Source organism: Balaenoptera borealis, assembly GCF_965194805.1.
Source record: "Balaenoptera borealis genome assembly, chromosome: 8".
In the NCBI taxonomy this organism is placed as follows: domain Eukaryota; kingdom Metazoa; phylum Chordata; class Mammalia; order Artiodactyla; family Balaenopteridae; genus Balaenoptera; species Balaenoptera borealis.
Genome location: NC_138865.1, coordinates 2,939,730 through 2,955,063, shown reverse-complemented (window position 1 = coordinate 2,955,063; position 15,334 = coordinate 2,939,730). Strand labels below are relative to the sequence as shown.

At 44.8% G+C, this 15,334-nt stretch overlaps 1 protein-coding gene across 2 annotated transcripts in view; it reads left to right on the top strand.

Moving 5' to 3' along the window:
• The window catches only part of MFAP3L (microfibril associated protein 3 like), a 44,064-nt gene extending 29,053 nt beyond the window's left edge, over positions 1-15,011 (top strand). For both annotated transcript variants that reach the window (XM_082402147.1, XM_082402146.1), the window contains exon 3: positions 9,413-15,011. In XM_082402147.1, the coding sequence (XP_082258273.1) occupies positions 9,413-10,338 (926 nt within the window). In that variant the 3' untranslated portion in view covers positions 10,339-15,011. The remainder of the gene's footprint in view (positions 1-9,412) is intronic.
• Positions 15,012-15,334: the final 323 nt, after the last annotated feature.

Below are 15,334 nucleotides of genomic sequence, written 5' to 3'. Positions count from 1 at the left end.
TATCCGTTTGTCTGTCAGTGGGCAATTAGGTTACTTCCATGTCCTGGCTACTGTAAATAGTGCTGCAATGAACATTGGGGTGCATGTGTCTTTTTGAATTAATGGTTTTCTCAGGGTATGTGCCCAGTAGTGGGATTGCTGCATCATATGGTAATTCTATTTTTAGTTTTTTAAGGAGCCTCCATACTGTTCTCCATAGTGGCTGTATCAATTTACATTCCCACCAGCAGTGCAAGAGGGTTCCCTTTTCTCCACACCCTCTCCAGCATTTGTTGTTTGTAGATTTTCAGGTGATGCCCATGCTAACTGGTGTGAGGTGATAGCTCATTGTAGTTTTGATCTGCATTTCTCTAATAATTAGTGATGTTGAGCAGCTTTTCATGTGCCTCTTGGCCATCTGTATGTCTTCCTTGGAGAAATGTCTAGGTCTTCTGCCCATTTTGTGATTGGGTTGTTTGTTCTTTTAATATTGAGCTGCATGAGCTGTGTATATATTTTGGAGATTAATCCTTTGTATGTTGATTCGTTTGCAAATATTTTCTCCCATTCTCAGGGTTGTTTTTTCATCTTGTTTATGGTTTCCTTTGCTGTGCAAAAGCTTTTAAGTCTCATTAGGTCCCATTTGTTTACTTTTGTTTTTATTTCCATTACTCTAGGAGGTGGATCAAAAAAGATCTTGCTGTGATTTATGTCAAAGAGTGTTCTTCCTATGTTTTCCTCTAAGAGTTTTATAGTGTCCAGTCTTACATTTAGGTCTCTAATCCATTTTGAGTATATTTTTGTGTATGGTATTAGGGAGTGTTCTAATTTCATTCTTTTACATGTAGCTGTCCAGTTTTCCCAGCACCACTTATTGAAGAGACTGTCTTTTCTCCATTGTATAGTCTTGCCTCCTTTATCAAAGATAAGGTGACCATAGGTGCATGGGTTTATCTCTGGGCTTTCTGTCCTGTTCCATTGATCTATATTTCTGTTTTTGTGCCAGTACCACACTGTCTTGATGACTGTAGCTTGTAGTATAGTCTGAAGTCCGGGAGTCTGATTTCTCCAGCTCCATTTTTTTCCCTCAATGTTGCTTTGGCTATTCGGGGTCTTTTGTGTCTCCATACAAATTTTAAGATATTTTGTTCTACTTCTGTAAAAAATGCCATTGGTAATTTGATAGGGATTGCACTGAATCTGTAGATTGCTTTGGGTAGTATAGTCATTTTCACAATATTGATTCTTCCAATCCAAGAACATGGTATATCCCTCCATCTGTTTGTGTCATCTTTGATTTGTTTCTTCAGTGTCTTATAGTTTTCTGAGTACAGGGCTTTTACCTCCTTAGGTAGGTTTATTCCTAGGTATTTTATTCTTTTTGTTGCAGTGGTGAAGGGGATTGTTTCCTTAATTTCTCTTTCTGACCTTTCGTTATTAGTGTATAGGAATGCAAAAGATTTCTGTGCATTAATTTTGTATCCTGCACCTTTACCAAATTCATTGATTAGTTCTAGGAGTTTTCTGGTGGCATCTTTAGGATTCTCTGTGTATAGTATCATGTCATCTGCAAACAGTGACAGTTTTACTTCTTCTTTTCCAATTTGTATTCCTTCTATTTCTTTTTCTTCTCTGATTGCCGCAGCTAGGATTTCTAAACTATGTTGAATAATAGTGACAAGAGTGGACATCCTTGTCTTGTTCTTGATCGTAGAGGAAATGCTTTCAGTTTTTCACTATTGAGAATGATGTTGGCTGTGGGTTTGTCCTATATGGCCTTTATTATGTTGAGGTAGGTTCCCTCTATGCCCACTTTCTGGAGAGTTTTTATCATAAATGGGTGTTGAATTCTGTCAAAAGCTTTTTCTGCATCTATTGAGATGATCATATGGTTTTTATTCTTCAATTTGTTAATATGGTGTGTCACATTGATTGATTTACTCATATCGAAGAATCCTTGCATCCCTGGGATAAATCCCACTTGATCATGGTGTATGATCCTTTTAATGTGTTGTTGGATTCTGTTTGCTAGTATTTTGTTGAGGATTTTTGCATCTATATTCATCAGTGATACTGGTTTTCTTTTTTTGTAGTATCTTTGTCTGGTTTTGGTATCAGGGTGATGGTGGCCTCATAGAATGAGTTTGGGAGTGTTCCTTCCTCTGTAATTTTTTGGAAGAGTTTGAGAAGGATGGGTGTTAGCTGTTCTCTAAATGTTTGATAGAATTCACCTGTGAAGCCATCTGGTCCTGGACTTCCGTTTGTTGGAAGATTTTTAATCACAGTTTCAATTTCATTACTTGTGATTGGTCTGTTCATATTTTCTATTTCTTCCTGGTTCAGTCTTGGAAGGTTATACCTTTCTAAGAATTTGTCCATTTCTTCCAGGCTGTCCATTTTATTGGCATAGAGTTGCTTGTAGTAGTCTCTTAGGATGCTTTGTATTTCTGTGGTGTCTGTTGTAACTTCTCCTTTTTCATTTCTAATTTTATTGATTTGAGTCCTCTCCCTCTTTTTCTTGATGAGTCTGGCTAATGGCTCATCAATTTTGTGTATCTTCTCAAAGAACCAGCTTTTAGTTTTATTGATCTTTGCTATTGTTTTCTTTGTTTCTGTTTCATTTACTTCTGCTCTGATCTTTATGATTTCTTTCCTTCTACTAACTTTGGGTTTTGTTTGTTCTTCTTTCTCTAGTTCCTTTAGGTGTAAGTTAGATTGTTTACTTGAGATGTTTGTTGTTTGTTGAGGTAGGATTGTATTGCTATAAACTTCCCTCTTAGAACTGCTTTTGCTGCATCCCATACGTTTTGGATCATCCTGTTTTCATTGTCATTTGTCTCTAGGTATTTTTTGATTTCCTCTTTGATTTCTTCAGTGATCGCTTGGTTATTTAGTAACGTATTGTTTAGCCTCCATGTGTTTGTGTTTTTTATGTTTTCTTCCCTGTAACTGATATCTAGTCTCATGGCGTTGTGGTCAGAAAAGATGCTTGATATGATTTCAATTTTCTCAACTTTACTGAGGCTTGATTTGTGACCCAAGATGTGATCTATCCTGGAGAATGTTCCGTGCACACTTGAGAAGAAAGTGTAATCTGCTGTTTTTGGGTGGAATGTCCTATAAATATCAATTAAATCTATCGGGTCTATTGTGTCATTTAAAGCTTGTGTTTCCTTATTAATTTTCTCTCTGGATGATCTGTCCTTTCGTGTAAGTGAGGTGTTAAAGTCCCCCACTATTATTGTGTTACTGTCAATTTCCTCTTTTATAGCTGTTAGCAGTTGCCTTATGTATTGAGGTGCTCCTATGTTGGGTGCATATATATTTATAATTGCTATATCTTCTTCTTGGATTGATCCCTTGATCATTATGTAGTGTCCTCCTTGTCTCTTGTAACATTCTTTATTTTAAAGTCTATTTTATCTGATATCAGTATTGCTACTCCAGCTTTCTTTTGATTCCCACTTGCATGGAATATCTTTTTCTCTCCCCTCACTTTCAGTCTGTATGTGTCCCTAGGTCTGAAGTGGGTCTCTTGTAGGCAGCATATATATGGGTCTTGTTTTTGTATCCATTCAGCAAGCCTGTGTCTTTTGGTTGGAGCATTTAATCCATCCACATTTAAGGTAATTATCAACATGTATGTTCCTATTACCATTCTCTTAATTGTTTTGGGTTTGTTTTTGTAGTTCCTTTTCTTCTCTTGTGTTTCCCACTTAGAGAAGTTCCTTTAGCATTTGTTGTAGAGCTGGTTTGGTGGTGCTGAATTCCCTTAGCTTTTGTTTGTCTGTAAAGGTTTTGATTTCTCCGTTGAATCTGAATGAGACGCTTGCTGGGTAGAGTAATCTTGGTTGTAGTTTCTTCCCTTTCATCACTTTAAATATATCGTGCCACTCCATTCTGGCTTATAGAGTTTCAGCTGAGAAATCAGCTGTTAACCTTATGGTAGTTCCCTTGTATGTTATTTGTCGTTTTTCCTCTGTTGCTTTTAATAATTTTGCTTTGTCTTTAATTTTTGCCAATTTGATAACTATGTGTGTCGGCGTGTTTCTCCTTGGGTTTACCCTGTATGGGACTCTCTGCACTTCCTGGACTTGGATGGCTATTTCCTTTCCCATGTTACAGAAGTTTTCAATTGTAATCTCTTCAAATACTTTCTCGGGTCCTTTCTCTCTCTCGTCTCCTTCTGGGACCCCTATAATGCAAATGTTGGTGCATTTAATGTTGTCCCAGAGGTCTCTTAGGCTGTCTTCATTTCTTTTCATTCTTTTTTCTTTATTATGTTCCACGGCAGTGAATTCCACCATTCTGTCTTCCAGGTCACTTATCTGTTCTTCTACCTCAGTTATTCTGCTATTGATTCCTTCTAGTGTATTTTTCATTTCAGTTATTGTAATGTTCATCTCTGTTTGTTTGTTCTTTACTTCTTCTAGGTCTTTGTTAAACATTTCTGGCATCTTCTCGATCTTTGCCTCCGTTCTTTTTCTGAGGTCCTGAATCATCTTCACTATCATTATTCTGAATTCTTTTTCTGGAAGGTTGCCTATCTCCACTTCCTTTAATTGTTTTTCTAGGGTTTTATCTTGTTCCTTCATCTGGTACATAGTCCTCTGCCTTTTCATCTTGTCTGTCTTTCTGTGAATGTGGTTTTCGTTCCACAGGCTGTAGGGTTGTAGTTCTTCTTGCCTCTGCTGTCTGCCCTCTGGTGGGTGAGGCTATCTAAGAGGCTTGTGCAAGTTTCCTGATGGGAGGGACTGGTGGTGGGTAGAGCTGGGTGTTGCTCTGGTGGGCAGAGCTCAGTAAAACTTTAATCTGCTTGTCTGCTGATGAGTGGGGCTGGGTTCCCTCCCTGTTGGTTGTTTGGCCTGAGGCGACCCAACACTGGAGCCTACCTGGGCTCTTTGGTGGGGCTAATGGCGGACTCCAGGAGGGCTCCCGCCAAGGAGTACCTCTTGGAACTTCTGCTGCCAGTGTCCTTGTCCCCACGGTGAGCTACAGCCACCCCCTGCCTCTGCAGGAGACCCTCCAACACTAGCAGGTAAGTCTGGTTCAGTCTCCTATGGGGTCACTGCTCCTTCCCCTGTGTCCCGATGCACACACTACTTTGTGTGTACCCTCCAAGAGTGGGGTCTCTGTTTCCCCCAGTCCTGTTGAAGTCCTGCAGTCAAATCCTGCCAGCCTTCAAAGTCTGATTCTCTAAGAGTTCCTCCTGCTGTTTCCAGACCCCCAGGTTGGGAAGCCTGATGCGGGGCTCAGAACCTTCACTCCAGTGGGTGGACCTCTGTGGTATAACTGTTCTCCAGTTTGTGAGTCACCCACCCATCGGTTGTGGGATTTGATTTTATTGTGATTGCACCCCTCCTATCGTCTCATTGTGGCTTCTCCTTTGTCTTTGGATATGGGGTATCTTTTTTGGTGAGTTCCAGTGCCTTCCTGTCGATGATTGTTCAATGGTCAGTTGTGATTCCGGTGCTCTCGCAAGAGGGAGTGAGCACATGTCCTTCTACTCTGCCATCTTGAACCAATCTGTCAGGGAAACGTTTGACACAGAATCTTTGGTATTAGAATCAGAAAGTGATGGCTCAACATCTGCCTTTAAAAAAAAAAAAAATTCATATTCACTTATTTGGCTGCGCCGGGTCTTAGTTGTGGCATGTGGGATCTTCGTTGGGATGTGCAGGATCTCTTAGTTGCGGCGTGCGGGATTTTTTAGTTGTGCATTTCCTCCAAAACCATTGCCTGTTGAAGTGACTCAGCATCAGCGGCTCACGTTTTAGGTGTTTACTTGTGCTGAAGTGATGCAGCTTCGTGAGAATTCAGCACGTGGTTGTGACATCCCTGCTCAACTCCAGTTTAAAATCATCTCTGGAGCAGCAGCACCGAGCGTCCCCGCCCCAGGTGGCTGGTTCTGCGGGTCTGTGTGACAGTCACTGTGGCCCTTTTTATTCCCTCGACCTCCTGATGCCTGAAGTCAGACCTTCCAGGCTGGGTCTCAGGACAAGGTATTTACAGACTAAGGAGAAAGGCAACACGTGGCCCAGGAATGTTCTCGAGACGATCCTAGTGGGGCAGCTGCCAGTGATTCTCCATGAGCCTGGGCCCCTGCTGATGTGGGAGGACCCCCAGGGTGGGGTTCATAGTGTTCGGGGCTGCATACAGCAGGAGAACCTGCAGAAATCTTTATTTCTCGCTAATCCAAGGTCATGCTGAGGCTGAGAGGAAGTATTTAGAGTCTTAGTTCCTAGGAAGGAAAGAATGTATCAGCCTTTAAACAGGACGTGACACGGACATACATCACCTTTGAGGTCAGAATCTTCTGTCATCAGAATGAGTGTGTGTGTGTGTGTGTGTGTGTGTGTGTGTGTGTGTTGGCTTCCCAAGACTCGCTTTGAGATCTGGCAAAAGAATGTTTAGTCCAGGTCACACATTCACTTTACCTCGTTGTACCTGAGAAGCCTACGCAGCATTAATATTACCTTAATCCATAAAGTAAATGTGATATGTGTTTTGTTTCAAGAGAAATATAGTGAAGGACTGAACCCTGAAGAGAGGGATGTCTTGATGTCCTTGTCGTGGACCCGAAACAGGGACTTGCTGGCAGAGAGATGGGTCTCACTTATTTAACTACAGTGTCACAGCTCCTATTAGGGGTAATACCTGCCTGTTTCAGGATAATCATATGTGATTCATTGTTGTGGTTTATCGTTAGGCAAATATAGTCACTTCGCAGATTCATGGCTGGGCTTCGGGCTTCCGGAACAAACGAGGTTAATTATTGGATAAGGTATATGATAGATGTTTGTCCAAGGACCCAGTGCCCTGGGCTAAGAAGCAGAATACGTGCCAAACTAATAATTTATGCACTCTACGTCTCACCGGTTTCCCCAGAACGAACAATAAGTGTCACCTAATTGTGTTTGATTCCGGCCTGTGCCTGTTTTGACCGTGCGACAGGGAACTTCTGGAGTGTCTGAGTCGGTATCTGCTTTGAATCGCTTGGGTCCAGGATAGATAAATACACATCAATAGACGATTAAAAACATGCCTAAAGATAACTATAAAATCCAAGTTCAGAAACCCTTTGAATAGTCGGTAGAGGAAACTGTTGGTATCTTGTAACTGGCGTGCATTTCTGCACTTCACTTTTCTATCACAATTAGGTGCAGTTGTCCCTGAGCGCCTTGCCTAGGTGTGGGGAGAGAGCTTGTTTATGTTACCGTCAGGTGCCAGCCTTTTGAGTTCAGCACTCTTTTCTGCTCTTCCTCCACACCCTGGGTCCCCCTACCCTGTCCTTGAATTTGTAGATAATAATTCCTCCACAGAGGGAGCGAGGGTGGGAGGTTAGGAGGTGGACACATTGGTCCTAACTGTCCCTCATACAAATAACCTCACCTTCTCACCTTCTCCCTTCCTATTTCCTGTTGTTTTCCAACAATCAGTATGAGAAACTCCTATAGGTAGAGTCTGTAATTCTCTGGAACCCAGTACCTTCCACATCTATAATAAGCTTTCAGGCAACCAGAGTTGTTATTTTTTTCTATGCCTGCTGTAGTGTGGTTTGATGAAACATGCACATTTTAAGAAAACAAGTTGATCATTTCCCTCGCTCAAATTAGTCTCTATTTGGATAAATCTGCCACTGAAGTATCAAGTCTCATGTTCGGGAACGAACGGACAGGGTGGGAGGCTTGCCTCTGCCCATCTGGACGAGAGAAGATTTCACAGGCCGGGCGCTAGGTTGGTCTGTTCATACACGTTCACGAGAGACGGAAATTCGCTAGATTTCCCAAACCAGTGTTTCCTACTCTCGGGAAAGTACACTGGCTGAATTATTAGACGCAGGGTACTTGGGGACACCAGGAACCACTCTTCACAGATGTTCCTTCAGAAAGCAGAGGAATGTGACAGCATCTACAAGAGGCTTCCTGCCAGACTCCCCAGGCCAGCGGGAGGAGGGGCTGCAGGTCCCCGACGGCCCCCACGGCTCCGGCCAGCCTCCCGAAGGATGGTCCTTGGAGCAGAGGACCTGGAATAACGGGGGCGTCTGCTGTCTCATCCCACAGTCCCTGGAGACCCTGGTCACTTTGGTGCTCACAAATTTCTTCTTTTTTTAAAAATCCATTGCTTGTTGCTTTGGGGAAATATCAGACTTTAATTAGAATTAAGTTACTGCCAGAAGGGGATGAAACAAGCGAAACTACAAAGCGATAATACACCCTTAAAAGGAAACTACACGCTAAGTTGCCGCATCTCTCAGGAGAGGCCTCTGGCTTGCTTGGGGACGCGAGTGCTTTTACGCAGAAAGATCCTCCTGCTCCTCAGAACTCCCCCGAGGCCGGACCGGGACCCTTCTCTCTCTACAGGACAGTCTAGGGAGGTGGAGGGTTTTCAGAAAGGCTCAGACCCAAGACCTGGAAGGCAAAGCTAGGATCACGCTTCCCGGGGTCCTCTGACCTGCGGGTACGCAGGCAGGCTAAGGATTAATCCCTAGCAAAGATTAATTCAGATTAAGAACCTCATTCCCAGGGCAACGATCCTTTCCAGGCCAGAGAGCGATAGAATTCTCATCTATTACAATGCTTTTCAACATGCATTCTCCATTATGTGAGGCCTGGTTTTAACCTGATGGGTCTATGATTTATTTGCAAAGCGAAACCAAATTGTTGCTTATTCACACCCAGCCTCTGAATCTCCACAGCGTTAGCTTGTAACTGTAAGTGACATAGTTCATTGTAGCTTCTCAAAATTAATTATTTATGTTTCCATCAACCGAGGTCATACCAGGACTACTTCAATCTCAAATATGAGAAACCCAGGTGAACCATTACAATTTAATTGATTTACTCCAGTTTTTATGTTGATCCTAAAGTACTTTATCTTCTGAAAAGTATTAAAACTCTCCAATGAACATATATATTCTGTAGAGCCATGCTCACAGGCAGGCTAGAAAATCAGATGCTACAGTAAGGAATTCTCTAGTAAGAGCAAGTATTTTCCATACTGTTTATTTTTCTAATTTTTCTCTAGGATGTGGAATCACACAGTATGATTTGGTGTTAAGAGGACAGCCTCTTGGGCTCGAGTTCATGTCTAGCTCAACTGCTTCCAAACTGGTGCCCTGGGGAGGTGGCTTAGTGGACCTGTGCCTCAGTGGACCTGTGCCTCAGTTTCTCCAACTGGCGCCCTGGGGAGGTGGCTTAGTGGACCTGTGCCTCAGTTTCCCCATACTGTAAAATGGGCTGGTGCTGGTAGCTCCTCCCCAGGTTGTGCGGATTAGGCGAGCTAACACTGTCACCGTCTGGCGAGGTCGGCGTTCGCTGTGGGCGCCGTCGGCAGTGGCAGACACGGTGGTGGGAGATGCACTCAGCGACGTGCGGGGCAGTGGCTGCAGGGAGCCGAGGGCCCGGCTGACTCTGTCCTCTTCCTCCTGCAGGAAAGTGGCAGATGCACGACGGCCTCCTGAACATCACCAAGGTGTCCTTCACGGACCGAGGTCGGTACACATGTGTGGCCACCAACATCCACGGCACCGTGAACAACACGGTGACGCTGAGGGTGGTCTTCACGTCGGGGGACATGGGCGTGTACTACATGGTGGTGTGCCTGGTGGCCTTCGCCGTGGTGCTGGTCCTCAACATCACCCGCCTCTGCATGATGAGCAGCCACCTGAAGAAGACCGAGAAGGCCATCAACGAGTTCTTCCGCACGGAGGGCGCCGAGAAGCTGCAGAAGGCCTTCGAGATCGCCAAGCGCATCCCCATCATCACCTCGGCCAAGACGCTGGAGCTGGCCAAGGTCACACAGTTCAAGACCATGGAGTTCGCCCGCTACATCGAGGAGCTGGCCCGCAGCGTGCCGCTGCCCCCGCTCATCATGAACTGCAGGACCATCGTGGAGGAGCTCATGGAGGTGGTGGGGCTGGAGGAGCAGGGCCAGAACTTCGTGCGCCCGGCGCCTGAGGGCCAGGAGGCCGCCACCGGGGACGAGGTCTACACCATCCCCGCCGCCCTGCAGCGGAGCGAGTCCCCCGCCGCTGACTCGGACGCCTCGTCGCTGCACGAGCAGCCCCAGCAGATTGCCATCGAGGTGTCCGTGCACCCCCAGGCCCAGAGGGAGCCCACGGATGACCGGGATGGGGGGCCCCTCGAGGCCAGAGACGAGGACACCGAGCCGTCGGCCGAGCGCTCCCCCGAGTCTGCGGCGCCGTCCACCGAGGTCACGTCCGCGGCGCTGACCTCCGAGGAGCCCACGCCCGTCGAGGTGCCGGACCATGTCCTGCCCCCGGGTCTCCTGGAAGCCGCAGAGCCGGCCGGGGCGCGCGACAGGAACACCCACGTCGTCTGTGAAAGCCATGTCTAACAGCGCCCCCCCCCGAGAAGCTATGCACACCCCGAGAATCAGGGCCGCCCCCCCCCCCAGGGCCAGACGCGGTCCGCCCTCGCCGCTAAGCCTTACCAGAGACGCCTGTCCCGTAGGTAGGAGCCAGGCCCCTTCAGAAGGGAGCGCCTGTGTGCATGCTGTGTGCCCGGACCGCGCCCCGCGGCAGAGGATGCAAGCAGCGGCAGGGTGCAGAGCCGGCGACCTTGGGCAGGTGTCTGTGCGCGCGGCACGAAGCTCAGAGGCTCTTCTCTGCCAGATACCTTAATCACTGATGCCCTTTTGGTGTGAGAGACTCTGAGGCCAAGAGCCCTGTCCAATGCACACAGCAGCGCTTTTCCTTTAAAGAATTGTAGGTCTGCTACGAGAGCAACTGCACGTCCGTGGGTCTGTTGCACTTTCTTCTCAGTTTTAACCCCCTTCCCTGTTCCCCTATAACCGAGTCGTTGTGATACGAATGCTAATCGTTCCTTCTGGTTTCGTCCCCTTTGCCACTTTGTCCTTATTTCTCTCCACCCCCCGCCAAACTTTTACCTCGGAGGCTTTGGTGTCAGGGCTGATACCCACAAGTCATCTGTAATGTTCCAAAGCAGTTACCAGCCTCGTGATTTTTGTCATTTCCCAGGCCTGTCTCCATCCATCGCTTTTTTTTGTTTGTTTCCAATGAAGCTGCTGTTGTGAAACTGAGAAAAAAAAAACAACCTTGCCCAGGATAGCACTTTAATAGCCAAATAAAAATGTGTTGCCTGTCCGATTCTGAGAGCCTTTGGGTGAGCTCAGCTGAGGTTGCAGGGAGACTGTAAACTTGAATTTGCCCAGACTGTCCATGAAAAGTGCTGTTTTTACGTTTAAGTAACGTCATCCTCCAAACAACGGCTGCTGCTTGATCTGGAACGCATGTTGCTTCCAGAGACAGAGGCATCTGAGGAATCCGTGTAGGTGTAGAATGTGGGCCTCCCTCAAGGGCCGCCAGGGGCCGTCCGGGGACCCAGACGCTTGGTTTGGGGCAGCGAGTGTGAGGGTCCGTGGGGTCGCCTAGCCAGGCCCACTTCTCTGAACTGCAGGGCTAGCTCGTCTGTCCTTGAAGGGGAGAGTGAAAGGTTAGGGTGATGGCATCAGATTTCACACCGGAATTCTTGAATTAATTTTGTCCCACAAGAAAGCAGTTGTATGTGCGGCAGCATGTTATAGAAACGACAAAACTAGTCACCCAAAGGCTAGCGTCTCGTCTGACGGTGCCAGTAACCACCGCAGGCTCTGGGCAGGTGGGGCCTCCGTTCCTTCCCTGGCAGAGGGACAGACCGGACGGGCTCGAGCTCCATCTAGATGGTCCCCTCTCCCGCAGAATCACCTAGCCCTACTCCACAGTTACTCGAAAGATTTTTCACTTTCCTCTCTGGTTCCTCTAATCTTCTTTATGCTGAAAGTTAGTACTGATGCAAATCAAGAGGATCAGTTTCAAAAACTCAAAACCCAAAATCATTAGGGCAGCGTCTGCAGTTTAGATGTCATCATGGGAAGAATGAGAGGCATTGGTTCATTTCCATTTATGAGCAGGGGAGCCATAACCTTGAAGTCGTCTTGAGGGTCACGGCCACATCACGGTTTCCATGGAGGTTCCCTGGGCCACACGGATGTGAGAGCAAACCTGATGTTTAGTCCTCACTCTCTCGCTATCTGGATAAGTGACCTTCGACACCCCCCTGGGTTTAATCTTTCTCATCTGACAAACACGGAGGTGGTACTTGATGGGTCCCCAGATCCCATGCGGCTCAGACATTTAGAGTTTTATGGAAAGTGTGTGATGGCCCCCCTTGCAGGAGACAAGCAGTCTTGGGAGCAGAAATGGGCACATGAGGTTAGATGCTCTTGCTGCCAACCTTCACAGCAAAAGCGTCTGAATCCGTAGCTGAGGGCAGAGGGTTTGGCTTCAGGGGTTTCTCTATGTATAGATAACCGGTGTGACAGGTGGTCTGACAAGACTCAGAGTTGGATCAGAGTCCTCTTGGCCTCAAATGGCCCATTGCCATCAGTTAGGAGTGTCTTGGGTGGTCACATAAAAAGTGAGTAGTGAACAATCCAGAGGAACCTTGACCTCCCACTTGCACTCTCTGGACGAGGGTTTTCTGTATTTGGTTGCAGAAGAGTTTTATCTCCACCTCTTAGAATTTTCCACTTGTCATGGAGGTCAGCGGATTCTTACCATGGATCTGTAAACCCAAAGTGACAACAGGGGCCAACACTCATTTTGTGACACTGCATGAACCTTTTCCCATTCTGTCCAGTTCTCCCTCCACCGAAACCCATGTGCACATTTCCACGTGGAAATTACAGGAAAAGGCATCTCTCCCATCTAGACACTGATTAGGGATAGAAAGTTAAAAACGGGCAGATTTTTTATGAAGCAGGAGCAGAAATGTGTGACCAAAGAATGTTTTCAGGTTGGTTTTAGCTTCTTTAGACTGGCGAGATTATATAGATTTTTCAAAGCCTTTCCCCTCTTTAAGGCATCAGAAAGCTCTTGATAGAATAGCAGCCAACCAAAGAGGAGGCTGGCTTACAACGAAGATTTCTCTGTCCAGAAAGGCCACACTCTTCCTGTTCATCCTGTAGCTTCTTTACAGAATAGGAAAGCTCTCCTGCTAGAATATGGAACAGAGAAGATCTCGTGACTTTTGGCTGATTTTTCAAAGATAAACTGTTCAGCTTCATAGAAATTCATAAAAGTATGGCTGCATGTGAGCGTGTGTGTGTGTGTGTGTGTGTGTATGCACACATGCATACGTCAGACTCATTTGGGCAGTTTTAACAGCTTAGCACTAAATCCCAAGCCATGTCCTTTGGGTCTTAGGTCATTATTCTCAAAAGCAAGCAGTTTCTGGTTTCTGAGTCATCTGGTCATATCTCTAGCGATTTCTTTTCTTGAAGTTCTGAAAATGATTCAGATATGTGTGCATATTTAATTCACATAGATGATCTGTAAACTTGGATGGTATTTATTCTAAATGGGAAAAAATTTTATACTGCAAATCTATGTAATTTATAATGGTTTTGTTTTATATATTATATTTTCATATTTTTAGGGCACATCTATTCTCATCTTTTTGTATATCATACTTGACAAAAAGAAATAGTAATACTTGACTAAATCTCTAGGAACCAAATGTGACATCTATAATGTATAGAAATCGCTCTGAAAATAACTGAATGTCCTTACCCATCCTGAGCATTATTGTGCTGTGTCATTACACCCAGAATGATTGCTGGTGAGCATTTCTTTTTTCAAAACCAAGCGGAAAGGCCTGGCCTCCCACACAGTGGAGTCTGGAATCCTTCCCTTCTTTATCTTTTTCATTGTGTGTTTCATTTTTAATTGTAGACATCCCGTGTTGTTCAGACTTCCTTTGAAGGGCAAATGTGAGATAAGAAAGCAACTTGATGGAAAGACTTGGCTTGAAGGATGGCTGTGTAACTTATTCTCTGGGCTGGTAACATTTCTCATCTAATGTTTGGATTGTTCTCTATTGGTGGTCTCAGAGCTGTTCAGCTGTTTATCTCGTGAAGAAAATGTTAGGCAGAAAGAATGTTTGCAAGATTTGGACAGACAGCTTCTAAATGTAGTGCAGCCAACACAAACTAACTCAACCACAAAAACCCCAATCCCAGCCAGCGGACGAGCCATTTCAAAAGGCAGATCAGACTCCTGTGTGTGCAGGTTGAATTTCAGTGTTGTACCAGTGCTAAAACTCTTAAAGGGCAGCCCCTGTGGTTCTGTGAACAGGGGTTTCCTCCCAGTGTTTCATTGGGTAAGAAAATGGAGCATTTACCTTATCTTTCAGATCCTCTACTTTATACCCAGCGCAGTTCAGCGACTTCCCTGTACCTGTCTTCACGTACCCTTTTGGCAGTCCCTTTAGATCATAATCCTGGTTTCTGTTCTTGCTTTTTAAACTAATTCGTTGGTACTCTTTAAATAGCCAGCAAATCTCGTTGTATATTCACACACGTGTTTTGAGCACCTGTTACCTTCACGGTATTAGTCATTTTTACATTCACCTATTCATTTAAAAATCCTTTAGTAGATAACAAAGTTCATTTTCCTAATGACTCTTAGGGTTAAACCAGTGATTAACAAGGTTGGAATTAAACAAATCAGTGGTGGGGAAAAAAATCAAAAAAAACAATTGCTTATTCTGCTTTCTGAAGGACTGAGTGTCTGTTATACAAGAAAATGTTGTATGAGGGTGATAATGATTTTTAACTGAGATTTTTTAGAGATGTCATTTTTAAGGGGACTAATGCTTAGAATATCACAGTCGAAACTGAAGCTCATAGAGAATGTAAAAACAGAAAGCAAATAGTTCTAAGAATATTCTGGCATAAATTATTTTTATTTAACGAGGAATTAAAACCTTCAGTGTATCTCTCAGACACCCCAGCAATGCTCACGGAAGATGCTGGCACTTAACGTTTGATGTGCTATTCCTCTGGTTCTGGAATTTCTATGTTAAAGCCAGGAAATAAGATGGAAAAATGTATCTGGGCGGAAATGTCAAACTGTTGATTTGTGAGCTATAAATGTTCACCTTTTAAGAATAATTTAAAGGTATAAACAAATGACTAATATTTAAATTGATATAGCAGCAAAAAAAACATGTGAGCCATCCTGTATTTTGGTTGTTGCTTTAATAAAGGATTTGCACAGGTGTGCCGAGCGTGTCGTGTCCCAGCTCAAGGCTGTGTGAGTGTGGCCTGATTTACTCTTTCCAGTGGTAAGAAATCCGTAGTCAGTCCTCGTCCCTACCTTTTGCATCTGTGGCATATCTTGGGGAAAAGGGAAAAATGAAGTAATTGTTATGTGAATCTACAAACTATCCAAATTCAAAAATCCTAACTCTGTCCTGACAAACTTGATATCCATTTATTTTTTATAAATGGCTATCTATATGAAGAAATCATTTTTAACATGTAACATCAA